This window comes from Anomalospiza imberbis, chromosome 13, assembly GCF_031753505.1.
Source record: "Anomalospiza imberbis isolate Cuckoo-Finch-1a 21T00152 chromosome 13, ASM3175350v1, whole genome shotgun sequence".
NCBI classification, from domain to species: Eukaryota; Metazoa; Chordata; class Aves; order Passeriformes; family Viduidae; genus Anomalospiza; species Anomalospiza imberbis.
Window position 1 is genome coordinate 2617322 of NC_089693.1, and position 21325 is coordinate 2638646.

The following is a 21325-nucleotide window of genomic DNA, read 5'->3' on the forward strand; positions in this document are numbered from 1 at the left end:
TGCCACTGCTCACAAGGGGTGGTAGTCCCTGGTACTGTGGGTGTGCCCACCTGAGTCTCACATCCCCAGTGCAATGTTGGACTTTATAGGATGGATTGAAGGATGAAGGAATGTAGCACAGGGACAAGGCAGATGCCAGCCTGGGGGAAGAAACAGAGGATAAACCACCTCTCACTCTCAGGCTCCATCTCTTTGTTTTTCAGGCTGCTGATGTGCAAAAACGTACAGGAGCAGCTGTCAACCCCTCAGATCCCCCGGAGCCAGCGGAGTGCCACGGGCCTTGTCCTGAACGGGGCCACTCGTAGAGACAGGGACGACCGGGACTTGAATGGAAAGCAGCTGGATATGAACGAGCTAGAGAGGTTATTCCCAGCATCCCCATCCCAGGAGCAGCAAGAGAAGGGAGTAATGGTAAGTCCAGCAGCATGGGAGCACATCTGGCTGTGCATCGGAGAGCTGTCACTGTCACTGCATTGTCCTCTTCTCTCTCTCTCTCCAGTCAGCTCACAGCCTGTCAGCCCCCCACGACGAAACCCAGATCTCCACACTCCCTCTGGATGAGTTCAGCATCATTGAGGAGCAGCCAGACCCCCTCCCAAAAAACCCCCATGGCAGCAGTCCTGCTGCTTCGGCTCCCAACCATGGTCCTGCCAATGAAGGATAAAACTGCCAAGACTCGAAGCCTCTTGTAGGAGTTACCAGAAACCAAACCCGCGGCTGGTGATGTCTTTACGAGTTGTCAATCTCAGGTCAATTGAAGATTTCTACGGTCTGATTGTTATTTTTTTGTTTTGCTTTATTTTTATATATATATATAAATATATATATATATATATATATGTATACAGCCTTTTGGAAACTCTGTGAAGTTTATCTTTCTGACCTCTCTTGAGCCTCTCAATGTGTTTCTTCCGATGATGGCTCTCTGGAGACTGGTCACGATGGATTTTCCCCACAGCTGCTATGTAACAGACTCCTTGGCAGAGTTTGGCAAACTCTCCAGTCTCTGACAGACTGGGGATACAGTGGAGCCCCCATCTCTTGGCATCCCAGACTTTTTACTGATCAGCAGCTTTAGGACTACTTTTTGGATCTATTTTTTATTTCCAGAAGACTGGATTTGGAAAAATCCTTCTAACTTGACTCCAAAAATTGAGGCCTAGGAAGGCTGTCTCTCCATGGATTTGATGATTTTGTACACTTTTGCTATTTCTCAGGATACTTTTTTTGCTGATTGACTCTAAATAATATGGAAAAAAAAAAGAAAAAAAAAAAAAAAGAGTGTGTGTGTGTCAAAGGATGCCTGAGGGCTACTGAAAGACTTGGACAGACAACCCGAGTGAACTCAGAACCTACCTCAACCGGAATGAATGTCTTCTGGGAAGCAGAAATACCTGCGTCTTCCTTCGTGTTCAAACAAACAAGTAGTGTAGCACTTGGTCAGTACAAGCATGGTCCTACCTCAGCAGTCACGCTCTGTACCCGCCACCTTGGTGGCTTCCTTGTTGTTGTTCCCATCTAAAGCACTTCCAAACCTTTGAAAGCAATGTTCTACCTCAAGCGTGAGAGAAACTCGTGTGTGCATGTGTGGGTGTGTGTGTGTGGGTGTGTGTGTATCCTCTCCTCTCCCTCAATTCCTGCCTCTCCTACCCAGCCCCACATGAAGCACGATGCTTCACTGGTGTTATGAGCTTTACTTTTGGGGGCTCCAGTGTGATTTTGTGTGGCGGAGATTCGTGTTGTGGTTTTTTACTTTAAAGATTGTCGGGGTGGTCGCAGACAAGCAGCGTGATGCCCTGTGGCTCCCTGGCACCACTGCCTTTCCAGGGCTGATTTGGGCACTGGTCCATCCTGGGTTTGAAGGGATGGGGTGCTCAGATTCCAGTGCTGGGGTTAGAGCACCCTTCTGCCCCATCAGTGTGCTGCTCCCCAAGGCTGATTCCCACCAGGATGATCTATGGCGTGTGCCGGCATAAGCAGCACAACACACCCTTGGGAGGTGAGAACCTGGACATCACTGTCTTGTCCCAAAGCCCACCCTGCTATCAGGAGCACCCGTGGGGAAACCCCAATAGAGCACTTCTAGAATCCCTTGAGACGCTACTGAGCTGCGCCCAGCTCCTTCAGCGCCTTTCCAGCCACAGGAGAACGTCCAAAGGATGAATGGAGCCAAAAAGGGCTCAGCTCCTTGGGAGGGACAAGGCAAGGAGGTTGCTGGGGGCTGCCAGAGCTGCCCCTTCCCCATGCCCACGGTGGGCAGAGGAGCTCCTGACACCAAAGAGAGGGTTTGTCCCCTCCAGAGATCAACCACCAACCTGACACTATGGAGGTTGGGTTGTCCTGGCGTGGTGCAGCCTTGTGAGTCAGTGTGTGACCAGCATCATCCATGGGTGAGATGGGGGCACACACGGGGGACAGGGACACCAGGTGCCAGCTGGTGCCGGACGGCAGCCCTTTCCCTGCTGTGTGAGGTGGTTAAATCCAGGCAAATGTGAAGGTTTGATCTCTTTGTGTAGGTGGTGGTAAATCAAACGTTGCTGTATTTGCAAGGACAGTGAACGGAATCAGGAGAGGAAATTAGTTTAAGTTTTTAAAAAGTATGAATTGTATTTTTTTAAATGGTAGCAGTGGGAGAGTCCCTTGTGTCAAAAACACCCCTGTCACCTGCCCAGCTGGCAATGGGATGCAACCAATGACTGTGTAAATAGTACAATATACAGGAGGCTGAGCAAATGCCTCTTCCCTGAGCTCAGTCCTGGTGCTGGGCAGGGTTACCTGTGAGCAGGACTCTGTCTTCATCCAGCTTGGCCCAAGCAGATGTAATGGCACCAACCTCATGAGCAAGGAGCTGTTCAGGCTCAGTGTTCCTAGCCCTCTCCTATTAAAATTCATCCTCCTGTAGACATCATGCAGAACAAAAAAGATGCAAAGGGTTAAATTTTGGCATTAACACCCCCAAACAGCCTTTCCCCACCCCACCAAAGAGGCTAAATGGGCTGTCAGATGATCCCTGCTCACACCTGTGATGCTGGGCCTGGAGACAGCCTGGGGAGGGACTGTGGGGGAACAGTGCTGTGTGAGACCAAGAGCACAGCCCACCCCATCGCAGGAGCCAGAGGATGAGCAAGGAAGGAGGGAGGAGAAGACACCAAACAGCTCGAGTTATAACCTCATATCAAGACAACCCGATCCTCTCCTGCCATCCCACTCCCACTCCAGCCCACTTTTTCTTTTTATTGTTTTTTTGTGTGTGTGTAACGCCGCCGTTCACATTGAATAAGTACCGTTGCCAAAGTGAACACAGAACCTAGAGTAGTGTTCAGCTCAGACTTCCTGGAGCTGTGAACATGCTATTAATTTAATATCATATTATTGTGATATTGTAATAGTAACAAGTATTTGTCACTACTTCCTTTTATTAAAGGGAAATTCTGTGCCATTTGACTAGTTGGAATACAATAGTATGTCAAGAATAGAGTTTTTTTCTTTTGTTGTTTTTTAATTATGCAGAAACATGGTGACTTAAACCAATGCAGATTCTGTGTTGGTTTGAGATGGTTGAAAATGGATGTAAATCTTTAAAGACTATTTTTTAGATGTTTAGCTTTTCCTATTTTTTGGGGTTTCTTTTCTGCTCTTGTCAATTCGTACCGTTGGGACCAAACACAGACAGTTGTGGCAGCTCAGTCCCTGAAGGGATGAGGCTGAAGTCTGGTGATCCATGAGGATCCATGGTCTTCCCTAAATTATCTAAGTCCACCAAACTAGGCAAAAAAACCCACTCAAAATTACATATTGGCTTTGTGCCTCTGGCTGCCTCTAAGCTGGAAAAGCGACACATAACAGCCCCACTCGCTGTACTGCAGTGCTTGAACAGGGCTGGAGGCAAAGCTGTCCCAGTCCAAAACTTGGGAAAACATCACCTAGCATATGTCTGGCCCTTAATCTGTGAAATGAGAAGGAAAAAGGAATTTTAAAAAGAGCTTGTGTTTGGTTTCAGCATGGGGGACAGCCTGTCCTTCGTTATCCAATCTGCTGCCCCCGTTTTGAAGGAAACGGATGGAATTTTATTCTGTGTTTGGGGCACAGTTGTACTCAAGTAGACAAGTTGTACTCGGGTAGACACATTGTATTTGGTTGGATATGGGAAAGCAGGTCCCCGTGTGTTGCAGATAGGCTGTGCCACAGGAAAGGGGTCGAGGCGTCATTTGATGTCCCCAGACCAGAGGCTGAGGCAGCCAGACAGTCCCAGGGTGGTTCCCAGCGCCTTTCACCATCAGCACCCACCTGCCATTCAAGGGCAGCACTCCCTTCACCACTCCTTTACACACCACAACATTTAAGGAGCAGCTTGCCAAGTTTCTTATTCCTTTTTTCCCCCCACTTTTCCCTGATGGGAGGAATCAGTTCTACCCAGAGGTAAAACCACTGGATGATGGGCAGGTGTTGGATCCGCTGCAAACTGCTGGAAACTGCCTGTGTTTGGGGTAGGAATCCCATCCTTATAGTATTTTTCAAATAATTACACTAATTCAACCCGTTGCCTTTTTCTCAGCTGATCCCAAAAACCCTCTTATTTTCTGACTGTGGCGAGATGAAATTACAGGAAAGAATAAATATCCAAAAGCTGATTTTTTTTTTTAATTTTTTTTTTTAATTTTTGGTAACCCATAATGGGCACAACCTATTTTTGGAGATCTCAAGTTAACCAGAGATGGCTGCTTCCTCAGGGATAGTATCCACATTGTCTTTAGTTGAACAGGGAATAGTTTTATGCTGTGACAGGGTATTTTCACACTGTTGAATTCAGGTATTTATTTGTCTGCCATTATCTTTCTTCTTCCTTGTTTTGTAAAGGGGCTGATATATTTAAGTGCTGGACCAGTTTGGGGATTTTAAAGCTTCCACCCAAAATTATACCACGGGACTGTAGGTTTAAAGTTGGCAATAAAAGAGGAGAGAAGCTATGAAATGTTGTTGCCTCTGGATAGTGAAGGGAAGAGTTTTGGTGCCTGTGGGGGTGTTCCCCTGGGATAACCATCCCATGGCATTTCAGGGGGGATCAGTGCAGTGTCTGAGCCCTCTCTGACAGCACTTAAGTCTGGGAAAACTGGTTAAAAAAAAGGAAATTAAAAGCTTATGAAAACAAAGGGGGGGAGCTCCTCGCTTCATCTGTGCAAACAAGTGTGTGGAAATCTATCCGTCCCCGTGCGCGCCAGAGCAGGCAGGTTACAGATCCCATCCAGCGACTCGATGCCGGCTCATTTACTTCCCTCACCCGCCAAATTAAAAAAAGGGAAAGGAAAAGGAAGGTGCCTGGGCTGGAGCTGCGGGCAGGGAGATGGGGACGAGTGAAGCACCAGCAGCCCCAGCCGAAAGCGCTGCTGGCACAGGGCCATGGCACTGAAACCCCCTGGAACACTGGGAATCGGGGAAATGGCTCCAGGTTTATTCCAAGGGCAGAGCCTGGGCTTCAGCATCGTGTGGGAAGAAGGGACGGGGCCAGTGCGAAGCCTGGCGAGTTGGGGACAAGCCTGATTTCACGAGGCTTTGGATCAGGGTCTGACTTAAAAAGCAAAGAGGGATTTGGACTGTGATCCTATTTCCATCATTTAAACTTGCAATATCTTTACGTTTGTAAGAAAGTCATAATAAAACCAATGCTAAACCTTTGTCCCAGTCCTTTTTGGGAATCAGCTGTTAGGAGTAATACTAAAAACCCAAATTGCAAAGCACTTTTCTTCTGTTTATTTTCTACCTTTCTTACTTTGAACTGTCTTGGTATTGAAATCCCACTGATCCCACGATTGTTAGCTCTGTATTAAAAAATAATAATAAAATAAAACCCAGGATTTTTGTAGTTTACTCTGTTTAGATTTTAGCCTGTGGCTACTTGTACAAGAAAAATAAAACTAGAATAAATGAGCCTGTCTGGAGCTTTTCTTTTCGCATGCAGGGCTGTGGTGTGGGGATTGTTCAGGGCAACTTGGGGCATCACTACTTCAAGTGGATGGCAATGAATCTGGCTCCTCTCAAAGAGCAGCTTCCAAAAGTCAGCATTTAAGGGCTGAAGGGTTTTTATTTTGATGCTTTCCTCATAAACTCCAGCGAAGCCATCAGCAGAGTCCTGCTGGAGCACGGGGGCTCTTTGGGAGCTGGGTGAGATGAGACCTCCAGGGTCACAGCGTGACACCTGTGCTTAGAAGTGCAAATCAATTTCCAATTAATCTTGGCTCTTGCTCAGCTATTGCTGCAGCTGCTTTTCCCGCTGCCTGCAGCACTAACAGGGCAGCACCTGTGAGGGTGGAGTGGTCCTGGCACAATTCCCCAGAGAAGCTGTGGCTGCCCCATCCCTGAAGTATCCAAGGTTGGGTTGGATGGGGCTTGGAGCACCCTGGGACAGTAAAAGGTGTCCCTGCCCATGGTAGGGCGTGGGAACAGAATGATTGTTAAGGCCCCTTCCAATCCAAACCATTCTGGGATTCTAAGATGTATCCTTTCCCCAAAATGGGCTGTGAACCATGAGCCACCCTCCTGCCACTGTCCCATGTTCTATGCTGCTGCCCTCGATGCCAAAGGACAGGCAAAGTAGAGGCTGTGAGGAATAAATGAGTGAGAGTGAGCCCAGCAGCACTTTCTAAAGGGGTTTCAATAAGCAGGGGAGTGAAAACTTGCTTCAAACAAGTCCCCGAAGCTCTCGGAACTGCTAAATTGCAGCATGGATTGTCTAAATATATACTTCATAATAAATACCAGCATAAAAACTGATTTTATTTCCCAGTGGCAATGCAAGAGGTGAAAAAAAGATCAGAGTGGGCTCACTCGGGGGATTTTCATGTAAGTTCAGTGAAATCTGGTACTGCAGACAGCAGCTGCAGAGTCAAGGTATTGTATAGAGCTTGTGGCTTTCATTAAAAAGGACTTTCCCTGCCTTCATGGCAATAAAAAAAAAGGTTTGACAATATTAATCTGAAGTCTTAGAAACCAAGGAAATAAAAAACCCCAAGCAATATGTTTAAATCACTTTGATTTTGGGCTGTTGGAAATATTAAGAGCCCTCCAAAAAACCCTACTTGAGTTCTCAAAATTTGTCTTTAGTAGAAGCAATCTCCTTTTGACCATGTGCATTCAAATTTCTGCTGGAAATGCCTCAAATCAACTCTTCAGCTACAGAAACACTAAAAAAAAAAAATGAAGTTGGGTGTTTTCAGCTCCAAACACTGCGTTCCTGCCTCAGGTTTCACTGGAGATGTTACTGCTAATGTCCTAGTTATAACCCTGCCAACACAGGGAGAATTTATAATATCCCATAAAGCCCTAACTATCGCAAAGGTCATTTTGGCGTTAATACCACTTGGGCATCACTGCTTCATTTGCTGACACTTTTACAGAGCCATGCTTGATTCCAGCACGGCTGCTGTAAAACCTTTACAGCAATGGCCTAAGCCTCCAAATACCATCTTAAAAATCAAGAGCTGGAACACCTTCATCAGCGGGTGTAGACGGCTTGAAAAAGCTCCGCTCTATCTCAGTGTGGGGTCCCCCAAAACCCAAGGTGAGCATCCCAACCTCACTGCTCCAGGGGGGATTTAATCCTCAGATGTCATCTCCAGCCCTGTTATTCCCAGCACCTTCAGACCCCACCAGTGCTCACTGCCTTGGCTAAATTAAAAGTCTCCTAATTTCATGCAAAATTACCAACCCCTCGCCTTGCTCAGAAAGCCATTTCCTTAGTGCTAAAATAGCTAAATTAGTCTTGCTCGGCCTTGTAAAGGAGCTTGTCTTGTTTATTGAGCAATAAATATAAAGGTACAGTAACTAAATTCATCAGTCCCTAAACGCAGCCGTTGGGAATGGCCATTTCCACCATCCAATCTACGGCTGCATGAATATTTCAGAGTCCTTTTTCCCTTGGGTGCTCGCCTTATCTCTGGAGCCTGGATATTATTTTCTGCTTTTCAGCTTTTTGGATGTATTGGAGGAAATGTCATTATTTGGACCTGGGTGGATTACAGTTGACTTTCCTAAGCCAATTTATATTGGCAAGCTGCTGTTTTTAAAAACCCCTATAAATCACTCCCATGAATTTTAATAATATAACTTGGTTTCAAACATGCTCCCTTAATACGTGACACACTATTACAGCCGGCAATCGCTCCTCGGGTTGTGAACTCTGTTTTACCGTCACCTTCAGCGAGTGCCGTGGGGGACGAGTGATGCCTCATCCAGAATCATGGAAATACCCATTCCTGCCCCAAATACCTTGTCATTGCAGGGATTGTGACTTAACAGTGAGACCTTAAAGATGCTGGTGCAGAAATCATGGGGATTAGGACTATTTGCTGATATTTCCCTAAATAAAGATATAAGATTCCCACCCAGAGTGCAGCTCCAGGCTGGGATTTGTGGCTCCAACTGATCCATAAACTCCCACATGCCAGGAGACAAGGCTATACCTCCTCATCACCTATGGATTTATTCTGATGAGCTCTGTCCTCTTCTTGTGCAAATTATATTCATTTTCTTCCCATCCCCATTGCAACATCTCCATGGTGTCTGCCAGCTCTCAAGGGGTGTCTGTCAGTGGAGAGTGGTCAGAAGGAAAAGGGCGAAGAGGGATAAGGAATAAAAGCCAGGGCAAAGGAAGGACCTTGGGAGACCTTTGTCAAGGAACATCTGTGGATCATATGGAGGAACTGATGATGGGGTTTGATGCCCCACTGTTGGCACTGCTGGTGTCCCCACTGGAGAGCTGCTTGTTCACATGGCCTGGTGTTATCTGTACAGAACCAAAACATAAGAATATGCCAACCCTAGAAGTGTTCAAGGCCAGCTTGGAGAAGCCTGGTCTAGTGGAAGGTGTCCCTGCCCATGGAAGGGGGTTGGAAGTGGATGGTCTTTAAGGTCTCTTCCAACCCAAACTAGTCTGTGATTCCGTGAATATAAGAACATCTGCAAGAAAGAGGATCTTTAAGGGATGGACTATTTGCAGGCAGGGAAAAAAATAATGAGCCAGACTTTGCTTTTTGGCTTCCAAAAGCAGTGAGGACGCAGTCCCAGCACAGGATGCAGCAGGATGGGGGTAAAGCAGGAACAAGGACCTCCTCAGACCTTGCCACTGCCTGCTCAGCTGCTCCCAGCACCACTGAGACCCAAAGCAATCCCTGGTTTAATATTCTTGGGAGAAAATAATAAAAATCCCGTTTGTGCAGGGAGCAAACAGGCTTTTCAAAAGCTTTAGCTGTGATGATTTCCCCTGAAATGTTGTCACGTTCATCATTAATCTATTTTTTCCCTTTTTTGTAACTTAACCTGCGACAAGCTGACATTGTAAGTGCTTGATTTTTCCAAGAATAAATTACAGTTTCATAAATGGTATTTTGCTTCACTGCTCAATTTGCAAGTGAAATGATGCCAATTGCTTTGTTCACAGGATTTTATCTAGCACAAACAATACCATCCTCGAGATTTATTTAGTTTTTAACCCTCAAGTTATTTTCGGAGTCTATATAACAGGAATACATGGAAAGGCACACGACAGACCGTATGTTTTGGCATTATCGACTAACCATGAGCAGATACAAGGGCCCACGTGCCTATAAAACATCGATCTAGGAATGAGATGTCACACACAGAGTGAGACACTGCTCAAAGGGAAAATAATCCCTTAGATCAAAAATATTTACAGTTGCTCCATGCTGGGCTAGAGTGCCCTGAGTGACTTTTTATATGCATGATTTATGATTTGGGCCTGGGAAATCAGCCCCCACCAGCTTCTCCAGGGACCACCAAGCTGCCTCATGGACCAACATATCCCCAGTGGGGTCTCCAGAACATGGGGTTCCTCAGTCCTGTTGAAAATATGGGATTTATACCAGCTTAATTTTTTTTCTTATATGATAAAATTATGAGAAATCGGAAAAAAATTGAAAGCACCTTGAAGCTATTTATGTTTTTTAAATACACAAGAATCTTCCCTGCTGGGGATACCAGCTCTGCCCAGGGACAGCCAGGCCACACAGGTTGGGACATATCAGCATTAAACCCAGTAAAGCCTTTCATCAAAGGAAGGAAAAGAGAGAAAAAGTTTATGCATGGGAAATGTTAATGCTACAAGATTTGGTTAACAGCCATGGCTTCTGCTAGGACTTTTTTTAACCTGTGTTTTTAGGGGACACCTTGGTAGAAAAGCCCTCATTTGGGAAAATTCTGGTAAAAGACAAAAAATGAATGGAAATAGTTGTATTAGGGATGGAAACCTGGTTTTTGAGGTGTTTGTGCTCACGAATAAATAGGGATGAATTTGTGGAGAGCCTAGATCTTCATCTCCGTCCGTTGACTGAACCATACCACTGGAGTTGGCTGGCTCCTGGTTTTCCTGCAGTTGATAAATCATTTAACTAAGGCCACGGAGCTCTGGGTCTGCAGGTGACGTGGGCAGTAGTGGCAAAGTTTGCATTTCTAACAGAGAAACTGAGGCACCAAGAGAATATTTGTCTTCCCCTTCAGATATGAAAATGTGTTTGCTCTCATCCCTCCTCTGCTTCTCATCCCACTTCCCTCATCCCCCTGGACGAGACACTGGGAAAGGTTTTTGCTACTCCCTTGCAAATGGATGCTTCAAGACAGCCCCAGACCGTCAGAGGCTTTGAATTTGGCACTGAACAAAGATAAATTTCTGGTAACAAACCACATTACAAAACAGAACTGTCACCTTTTGGGCAACCTCAAGAGACAACATGGAAATCCCAGTGAAATGAAACATTCTCAGCCAGACAAAGCGTGTCCCAGTGTCCCTGTTGAGGCCATCATTAGATTGTTACAATATGGAAAATCAAAATAAAACTGAATTTAAAAGAAGTGAGGGCTTACCCACTGCAGATACTGTGCGAATGGGTCCCTCCATGGCTTCACCACACACAGGGCTGCTGGCCATGAGCTGCAGGCTAAGGGGCTGGGCTGCTAATGGCTTTAAGCGGCGCTAATTGATCCGTGCAGTCACTGTAATTACGGAGCGGGATGTGGTGGCAAAACACGGGCAGAGCATTAACTGCTGCGAAGGGAAAAATCCAAATCACGGGTGAATCGATCTTCAGGCAGCCGGCACTGACAGCCCCGGCCCTCAGCGCTGAGGATTTCCCAATGCGCTGAAGTTTTCTGCAGGAGCGTGCTGATTTCAGGAATATTTGATGGGAAGAAGGGTGGCTGTTAGCTCGTTTAATCTATTTCTTTGCATTTTGCCTTCAAGCCCAGGGTGAGCCATTGCGGGTTTGCCCCGTTGCACTGAGCAGCCCCCAATCCAAAGGTGCCCAACAGAAAGCACAGGGTATCTTCGCAATTAATTAGCCTTAATGACAACCTCCAGCAGCATTAGTGCAGGGTGTTGTATGAGCCACAACCAAGAGCTGCTCTGTGCATGCAACAGGGACCCACTCCCGTCCTTTACCTAATGCAACTTACTGATTATTCTAATTAAAGCATGCGTTAGTAGGTACTTCTGATAGTGAGGGGTTGTGCAGGGCCGAGGGTGAGTGGGAGCAGTCCCTGGCTCCAGCCTGGGGACACGGGCTCCCAGCAAGTGCCTGAGGATGGAAAATGGAATGAACAGGGGAAGGACAGAGGGTTTGGTCAGGGGACAGCGCTGGGAAGTGACAAGGTGTAGGAAGACGACATTGTTTTGCAGTAATCTCCCACCCTTCGTTAATACTGCTGTCACAGCGCCAACGTGCTGTGTTAATTAAAATGAATGGTACATGACAGAGCAATAATTCCATTATTTCTCCATGCTTGCACCTTCCTGTGTTTCATCCTCGAGGAGCAGGGGAGGGAGAGCAGGGGCAGGGTGCCAGGACCGAGGTCCCTGAGCAGCCGGAGGTCCCTGACCTGCTGCCTCCTGTCAGGGACCTGGTGCCGATAGCAGCAAGGCTGCTCGTGGCTCCACGGCTGTCGATTCCCTCTTCACCCTGCACCACTGCCACAGCAAATCCCTGTCCCTGCAGCCGGCAGGGTCCACATGCCCCATCCATCCAGGGACACCCCGAGAGCAAGGAGGCCCCTGGAGCCGTGAAGAGCATCCAGTACAGGGATAAACCCTTCCCTCCCACAATCAGCAGCCACAAGCAACAGAGAGGCACAGGCTGACAGTGAATCAAAGGTTTTGCTAAAATGCCTCTTCTTCAGAGACTGTTCTCCCGTCTCCCACACCTCTCCCTGCCTCTGTCCAACAGCATTCCCAAAAGACTAAACACCTTTGGTTTCCATGGCAGCCTGATTTTCAATGAGCATCCTTCAAGTCCTAACCAGAAAGAAAGTGTTTCATTAATGCATACAGGACACACTGGCATCTCCCTGGGGCGACAGTATCCTTCCCCCAAAACTAACACCTTCTGCTTATAGTTTTATTTTATTCTAGTGGATTGATGGACCGATGGAGCCATGGGAAGGAGCTGGCCAGCTCTGCCACTGACTCATGGAGCTTGCTTAGAGAGGGACTTGGGCTGCTTTTGCTTGGAGGAAATTAAAGAAATAAAGTGATGCCGAGCATCAGGAGGTGGCACGTGGAGCTTCCCTCCAGAATGAATGCCTCCCCTCCTGCCCATCGCAGGGGGACATTGACACCTCCCCCCAGCTGTCCTCTCCTGAGCTGTCCTGGATACCAATCTTCTGGTTTTAGTTTGCCTATTTCCATCCAGACTATACTTCTGTCTCCTGATTAATACAAGCTGAGCAGTCTGCACACTCACAATTTGCCATTTCTTTTGGGTTTAACCCCATTTAGTGGCTCTGTCAGGCAGATGGTGCCCAGACCTGGAGAAGGGGAAACTAAGGAACTAATGATTTGAAGCAGGGCACTTCAGTCCTGCTGGATGTCATAAGAAAGGGTCAAAGGACATTCTCTCCAGCCCAGGGGTGCCAGAGCAGGGCAAAGCAGGATCTGTTTGCTACGTGACGTCCAAATAAAGTAACCATTAAGCAGAACAAGTAAAATTTTTTAGCAGAAGATGCCTGCAGGAGGATATGGAGGATGCACTGAAGCAAAGCAACCCAACCTTCATTAGCCTGGAACCTTTCAAAGGTTTTTTAAGAGACCCCAGGTCACAGCACAGCCTCGGCCCTGGCTTTTCCCAGCCCAGAGGATAATTGCCGTCCAGCCGTGACGTACCCTTTTGCTGACCCCGCCGGGGTCCCAGCCACCCTCCAGGATCTGGCAAGGACAGATATACGGCTGGACCTCAGGGGACTCCTAAAAGCAGGTCACGCCTAAACAATACAGCTTTGTTGGAGGCAAAGGGGGAACGAAGCCGCAGTCAGCCCCAACTGCTGCTGCAGGATTTACTACCCACAGATGGGATGGTGGTTGTGGATGATGCACCAAGCATCGCCCTGGGGCAGCCAGGGAAAAGAGAGCTGGGAAAGTGCCCCCATACTTAGTTTGGTTTCTGCTTTGTATGTGCAGCATCGTCTTTAGCTGCAGCAAAGGCTGTTCTCTGGAGATCAGGATTTGGGAAGTCTCAGGTGGGTCCAATGCTTGGCTGAGGTTCCCTACTTGCACTCATTCCCTGTCCTGCTGGGATTTCTAGTTCCAGAGCTTAGAGAGCTGATCTGAGCTGCAGAGCAGGATTTGCCCCCAGGGAGGTTTGCTCTGCCTTTTACATCACCCTGCCATGGGAAGAGCCTACCCATGTGGACTAAAGCACCTCAGAGAGACCTGGACCTCAGTCGTCCATCCCTGAAAGGAAAGTAGGATGCTGCCATGCCAGAAGCATGTATTTATCCATCGTATTTATCCAAGAGGTTAGGAAAGAGCTAAAGGGACATGATAGAGCCTGTCCATGCACCAAAGGGTGGTCAAAGAGCACCAAAGCTAAATGCAGCAAAGATGCTACAAAGGATACAGTTGAGATAAAAGGTTATTATTTCTTAGAATATAATGTAATAAAGTAAAATTAAGCATATAATAACTGTCCATCTTAGCACCTCCCTCTCAACTTCTATTGAGAGGACACACTTCATTAAGACTCAAAATCTTCAGACACATTAAAAAAACCCCAACCAAATACATTTTGTCTTGTCCAGTGCTAATAAAGCCTTCTGCATTGCATGGGACTTTTTAATAGACAAAAGCAACTTTTCCTTATTCTTCTGCAAAACTAGGGTAGTTTTCACAGCCAAATTGCAGAGCAGCCTTGCAGTTCTTTGACTACCCTTGCTACACCAGTCTGATGCACTTCCACAGCACAGGGCAGCCCATTGAGCCCTCACAGCAAAGCCTCTGGCACTTCCATGAGGCAGCTCTCTGCAATTAGAGCTCCCAAGAGCAGATACACGTTGGAAGCCGGGAACATCATTAAATGAATATTCATAAATTATTTTGCTACATAAACAATATTAATATCACACCTTCCACCTTCAAAAGCCTATTGCAGACAGGGACTCATTAAGACTCCAGCAAAGACCACTTGCAGACTTTCAGTTACATGGAAACTCAGAGACTTTATTAAACATGAGCAATATATTTATTTTAATAGAGTACAAAGCCTGGATTTGGCCACCCTAAAACACCACTCAGAGCACCAAATCTCCGAATAACCCGATCAAACAAGGCTAATGTGTGCAATATATCTTAGGTGAGTAATATACAGCCACATTTCCTGCTCCATTTACCCAGTTTTAACTACACCTGACCTACTCTTATCCTAATAGAAAACGGCTGCTCTTCTCATTGCCTGTCCTCCACACATGTTTTTCTGATAATGACCAAAACTAAATCACTTCCCTTCCTCTAAGTGCTGGGCACCAGCTGTCTTGTGACGTTTAACTACAACAAGTCCTTTTGCAGGACCTCCAGGTTAGTTCCTGGGGCCCTGGACCTCTGTCCCTGTGTCCTGTCTCCTGCCTCCATCCGGCATCGGAAATAAGGCATTCGGTGAAGTGCTGGGTCCTGAACTTGGGTTCCAACAACCCCATGTGACATGACAGCTTAGGAAGAGTGGCTGAACTGCTGCCTGGTGGGAAAGGACCTGGGGGTGCTGGCTGACAGCAAACATAAGCCAGAGTGTGTCCAGTGGGCAAGAAGGCCAATGGCACCTGGCCCATATCAGCAATAATGTGGCCAGCAGGACCAGGGCGGTGACTGTCTCCCTGTACTAGGCACTGCTGAGGCAGCTCCAATCCTGGGGTCAGTTTTGGGCCCCTCACTCCAAGACAGACAGCGAGGGCCCGGATCGTGTCCAGAGAAGGGAACGGAGCTGGGGAAGGGCCTGGAGTGCCAGGAGTGGCTGAGGGAGCTCAGTCTGGAGAAAAGGAGGCTCAACTGGCCTCAATGATCTTAATGATCTTTTCCAACCTAATTGATTCCATGATATGATCCCAGCTCCATAGGATTTCCCTATTTTGCCACACCAAGGAGGCATGCGAAGAAAAACCTAGGAGCTCTCTCAGCTCTTGCTGCCACTATCTTTGAGAGCCAAGGTCTCCATGCAGCAGTGAGGATGCTGCTTGTCAGCAAGCACAATGCAATGGTTCGTGCCTGGGTGAGAGGCTCTCCCAAACCTGTGAGCATTGCCTCACAGAGCAGGTTCAGCTTTGGAAAGGAAAAAAAATCTGTTTCCAGTAGTGTTTTTGCCCCCCATGGAGCTTAGCTCAGAGTGATCCATCGAGGTGGATTTAAAGCTTCCTGGGCAGCATGTTTAAATGGCCAATTTGACCAGAAAATGTGCTTGATTCACAACCGCTGGCTGCGTTTCTCCAGCGCTGAGAAATCACGGCTATATTTCATTATTGTTACTAATTGCTATAAAGTATTATGGGGAGGTGATGGCACAGGCAGAAAGAAATATAAACCATTTGCAGTCTATTGAGCCCAGAGAATATTTCCCAAGCTTGCTTAGGGGTGCAGAAATCGGTGCTCGGTGCAAATAAATGAGCAAAAGCATTTTCCGAAGAAATTAGCGCATGGCACGAGCAAATTGCAGCAATTGTGTCTCTTCTTTCTAAGCACTGAATTGCCTCTATAATTCCCCATCATTTAGTTGCATAAATCTTGCACAAATAAACCAGCAATTTGCATATGCACAGAAAAGAAATTATAGAAACACAAGGAAAGATGTTATATTTTTCCTTCATGAGCTGGAAATAAATATGCATTGCTTACTGCCTAAGCTGTGTTTGGCCCAGCTCAGAAATAAAAATTTAGGAAACCCTTTAATTTCAATAATAAATATGCATCAGAGGATGAAAAAAATATAATTTGTGGCATATGGAAGCCACAAGTTTCTGGGTTGTTGCATCATGGAAGCGTGACGGCAGAGCCGTGTGTGCATGCAGAGGATGCAGTGTGATCACAGCATCATAGAATCCTAGAATGGTTTGGGCTGGGAGAGACCTAAAGATCAGCTGGTTCCAACACCTGCCATGGGCAGGGACATCTTCCACTAGACCAGGCTTCTCTAGACCATGGGTCACACCAATGTCTTCATGACAACTGGTGTGAAGGCCAAGGGATGCAGCTCGCCACAGCTGACTGGAAGAGCAATGCAGAGGGGTGAATGCAGCTGCCTCTGGCGCAGCTCAGTCAAGCACTTACTGAAATAAACACAGAGGCTCTTGGGGAACCAAACATCTCTTGAAGATGACACCTCCTTTATGCATCATCTTGATTTTCAGTCACAAAATGCTTATATTTGTTGTGACTTCCATGGAGGACTCTGAGGTTTCACTATTACAGAAACCCCAGGGTCAAGGCCAGAAGTAATTAAATTATATCTCTAAATTATTGATGCATAATGCACCATCTGGCCTTAGACCCACCTGGACCAAGGCACCAGTGGGCAGCAGGGGTAGGAGCAGCTCTGACTGTTTGTCATGCTGGTAGAGGCTCCCCAGAGGAGCAAAATAGCTGTTTCCGATTAACTCCCTGTGTGACTGATCTCATTCTGGAATAAGAGGGTGTTATTCCAAAACACCATAATCCTCTTCCAAATGACTTAATCACGTTTGGAATAATATGCTTTTCTTCCAAAACATTCATACAGGAAAAAAAATTGGAGGTGAAAAAAATCAATCAGAAACAGCCCTTTGTAATAACACCTCGTGCAGAAGAGTTCTCAGCGGGGACATGTGATATCGTGCCGGTTTACAAAGATTTAATAAATCACCATTTGCAGTAATTCCTGCAGGCTGGGAGAGCAGCGTGACTGAGAGGCACACAGCATCTCCTCTTCCTCAGTCCAAAGCTATGGAACTCTAAAATGATCCCACCACACACTGGTGCCTCAGGCACTCACCCATGTCTCTTGTGTTCCCTATGGACCATTTATGGCTAGAGCATTGCTGCAAACCCACTGCTCAGGGATGGTCAGTCAGGCCAAGTTGGAAAGTAAAAGTAGGTAGGAACAACCAGACTGTGTCCCAGGACAAGGTGCCACCAACATCCACTGGCTCTCTGTCTCTCTCCCCTCTGCATCTCCCACACCACTGGGGCAGGAGGACCCTCATGTCAAGAAGGAGAAAGAAGCAGTGACTTGGATGAAAGCACGAGCTCTCACATCTTTCATCCATTAACTAATCATTCCTCCTGCACAGCACATGTGCCAATTCATCATAGGTGATCAATACCTTCCTGAGGCCCCAGGATGATGAACATCTCTGCTGATATTCAAATGACCTTGAGAGAACAGGGGCAGCTCCCTCAGGCACAGGCCAAAAAGCCAAGACTGAAGCATCATGTAAGATGATACATGGTCCCAAAATCTCTCTCTAAGGCACAGAGAAATGTTTTTGGCTAAAAAGCTTCTCCAGAACCACGAAGGAAAATTTTAAGTCATGCAGATGCTGGAAGATGATGTTGGACCAAGAAGACCTGGATTTTTTGTGCCAAGCCAGAGCAGATGGCTGTGACAGCCGCCTGCAAAAGGGCAATGTGGTTCCTATCCTGTGCTCTTGCTCTGGGCTTAGGGTTAATTCACAGTATCTCTGTGCAGAATTAAGATGGAGTCATAAGCTGGAACCTCCATTCTTCACAGAGACCATTCTTCAAGAGTTGATGTACACCTTTGTAACTCCTTTCTCAGGTGCAGTCCCTTGCTCAACCCCTGAGGCCATTACCTGTGGCAGGGAAAGGACCAACTCTCTCCCTCACCAAATCACTGTTCATCTCACCAGCCCAGCAGATCCCAGGAGCTGACATCCTCCTGTGTGAAGAACTCCTGTCTTCAGCCACAGCTTTCCCCTCTGCCCATATCCAGCCACGCCAGCAGGAAAATAAACCCCAGTCCCACTCCATGTGCACTGCAAACCAGGGCTGCCCATGGACTACATACAACATGTAGGGTTTATTATTCTCAGAAGACGAAAAGAAAGATAACTGTAGATAACTAAAGCAGCTTCGTCTTCACAAAACTGAAAACCAATCCTTTAAGACAGCTATTTTTCCTGCAGACCTCCTCACTTTGCCCCAAAAATAATTGAAATAAATGCCGAGAACTGGCAAAGCTCCTACAGTAGTTGTTTGCGTGATTTAGGTTAAAAATAATTGCTGTCCAGGCTTATCTGCCTGACATAAGTAATTAGATCACAGACTACTTATAAGCTGCCATTTCCTATGAGCATATTTTAACATGGCCTTTATCGTTTGACCTTTATATCTACAGAGGCTTCATCCGCTCCCTGCTGCTGTGATGGATTTATTTTTGAAGATTGGGCTCAGGCTTGCCAGTCCTGGGGCAAGGATGCGGCACAGGAGACAGATTACAGCCCCAGCAGCTTCTGCAGGTTAGAGGAGAGAGCCTCTCTTTATGTGGAGATGTGCCAGACCTAGACCCTGCTGCAGCTCCACCAAAATTAATCTCCATGGTTAAATTTATTGTTTGCACCAAGAGAAAGGGCACTAGAAAGGGTCGGGCAGTGTAGAACTGGGGGAACATGGAAATACACCACTGAAAGGGAATGGTCCTTATCATATGAGATATATTAATATATCTCATATATTCATACATTCAAAAAAAACCATACATTTAATTTCATACATTTCATACATTTTCCCCCCAGAAATGGAGAAGTGTGGCAATCCCTTCTTGTACATCCCAAAAGCAGATGTGCTTCCTGGCTCATGGGTAAAGCAGCTCTCTGACTCTCAAAGCTCAGAGAAGGCCAAAAACAAAATGCTAAGAAGAAAAGAACCCAAGAGAATAGATCACTGTCACTACTTTCAGTCACAAAGACAGCTACAGGGACATACTGCTCCTATGCACAACAAAACTTACAGATATAGAGCAAGATTTGAGTCCTCCACATCTGAACAGCTCTGAATAAATAAAAAAACCTCCAAACAAATCTAACACAACATCAACTATTTCCAGTTTTATAAAGCCCAGACTTGGGTAGGTTCTCTCTTCTCATCAGCATCCCTTGAGAAGCAACCTGACTTTGCTGGAGTTGTCAGATTTGTAAAATAAGAGATTTCATTTTTACACCTCACTCAATTTTTTTATGTAATCTAATTTCCTTCTAAAAGACATTTTCAAACTTCCCTCACAGCAGATGGATATGCTTTTCTTTTATTGTCCAAACTTTCTTAATGACATAAAGACCCTAAATTAGAAGGGATTTAATGTTTGCAGAGCCTTTTAATATCTTCATGGATGGCAATCTCGTCCCTGTCTTCACGCAGATAAAATGAGACCAGAGTTATTTATGGAGAACACACAAAGAGGTTGCCTTCCTTAGGGCACCAGGCTGAAAAGCCTGGAAGCTGCCAGTCAGGCACTCTTCCTGCTGAATTTCAAATTACGGAGCAGAACAATAACGCTGAGACTCGCCTCCATCTGGCAATGGTGGGACCTCTCCTATCCACATTCTCTAGCACTCCACAACTTTGGAGTAGGTGGAAAAGCCAACGGGATAGTTCATCCCTTGCCACTTGGTAGGACATGATGTGGATTGAAAAGATGCTGTACCACCCATTCAATCAGTGCTCCCTTCCCACCACATCTCGAGCAAGCCCCCAGTCCATTTGCTGTGGCTTTCTGCTGGTAGCATGAGGTGGATTTGAGCAGCTGAGAAGACCCATCAGTCCCAAATAAAAGCCAGGGCTGTTTTAGACCTGCTTTCAGAAGCGGTACAGATGGGAACAGCTGCTGCAAACCAGAGCTGTTTCCCATCAGGTAGGCAAAGCCAAAGGTCTCTTCCACACTCCACAGAAGTTTGCCTCATCTGTGAGTTTGTCTGTTTTAAGAGGAGGCAGAATATCTCTTAATAGGATTTCAGGACCGGTTTATCTATCAAGGACTAAATCCCACAATGAGACAACATCACTGAGAGATTATCCTGTATTCTCTGAAGGAGAGAGCACAAGATTATCCTGAAATGAGGCTTGTTTCTGTTGAGGTAATGAGAGATAATTAGTAACCCCCTTTGCATAGCTGGGTGACCCAGAGAGCTCTCCCAAAGTAGAAAAGCAGCAGCATTTCCAAAGGGAAGAGATCCAAGGTCTGACATGGACTCAATCTGAAAGAAAAACTTCTGGAAAGGATCAGGGCAAGGCCATGAATTTATGAAGTAGTTGTTCGGCTGACTCTAATTTTTAAAGCATTATTATCCTTTTAGCAGGGCTGTCGGGTAGATGGAAGCCAGAGCCAGTGTGATGAAGAGCAGCTGAATAACGATTTGCAGCAATTCCTCCTGCCTTCCACACTTTTTTTTCTGCAGAGGAGCAAGCCAAATTGCTTGTAACCAGCTTACTGCAGCCTGAAATGCTGCAAAAAGGGAAATTTCTGGGCTGGTGGTGTGAGGAATGAAGAGGGAGAATGAAAAAGGAAGAGAAACACCAATGGCAGGTCCTGAGATCGACTGGCATTCCAAAGCCCTAAGCCAGACAGGTGTCAGAAACATTTACTTTGAGATCTTGGAGATTCTTTCTAGACTGACCCAAACAGGACACACCAAAAAGCAATTTATGCTGACTTAAATGCATTTTGTGTGCCCTTGCACCAAATCCTCATCTTGCTCACAGCTGTATCATCTGCATTTCTCCAACAAAATCATCCCTGTTGGATGCAGCACCCCTCTAACATTCCAGGTGCTCAAAAGCCACCTTTTAAGTAATACAATCAAAACAATCCAGCTAAAAGCCTTTCTTCTGGCCTAGACTGGCATGAATTGTTCCTAATAAAGTTAAAGCTCTGTGGGACAACTAATGGGTGCTTATTAGTACAGGCAATGGACTATTCAATCACCCATATAGAGAAACTAATGGGGATTGATGGCCAAAATACAGGATAAGGATTTACCTCTATATAAACAGCTGATAGGCTGATGATCCAATTAA

The 21325-nt window shown here is 46.3% G+C and overlaps 1 protein-coding gene and 1 long non-coding RNA gene across 6 annotated transcripts in view; one reads left to right on the forward strand and one right to left on the reverse strand.

Annotated features, from left to right (window-relative positions):
* Window positions 1-1138, forward strand: part of IGDCC3 (immunoglobulin superfamily DCC subclass member 3) — a 99713-nt gene extending 98575 nt beyond the window's left edge. For all 3 annotated transcript variants that reach the window (XM_068203562.1, XM_068203563.1, XM_068203561.1), the window contains 2 exons: window positions 204-411; window positions 500-1138. In XM_068203562.1, coding sequence (XP_068059663.1) covers window positions 204-411; window positions 500-664 — 373 coding nt within the window. In that variant the 3' untranslated portion in view covers window positions 665-1138. The remainder of the gene's footprint in view (window positions 1-203; window positions 412-499) is intronic.
* The window catches only part of LOC137481704 (uncharacterized), a 30182-nt gene continuing 9652 nt past the window's right edge, over window positions 796-21325 (reverse strand). Inside the window, exons 3-4 of one of the 3 annotated variants that reach the window (XR_011003608.1) lie at window positions 1357-2878; window positions 796-1240 (exon numbers count right to left, since the gene is read on the reverse strand). This is a non-coding gene — a long non-coding RNA (uncharacterized lncRNA). The other 2 variants (XR_011003609.1, XR_011003610.1) reach the window with 2 other exon arrangements.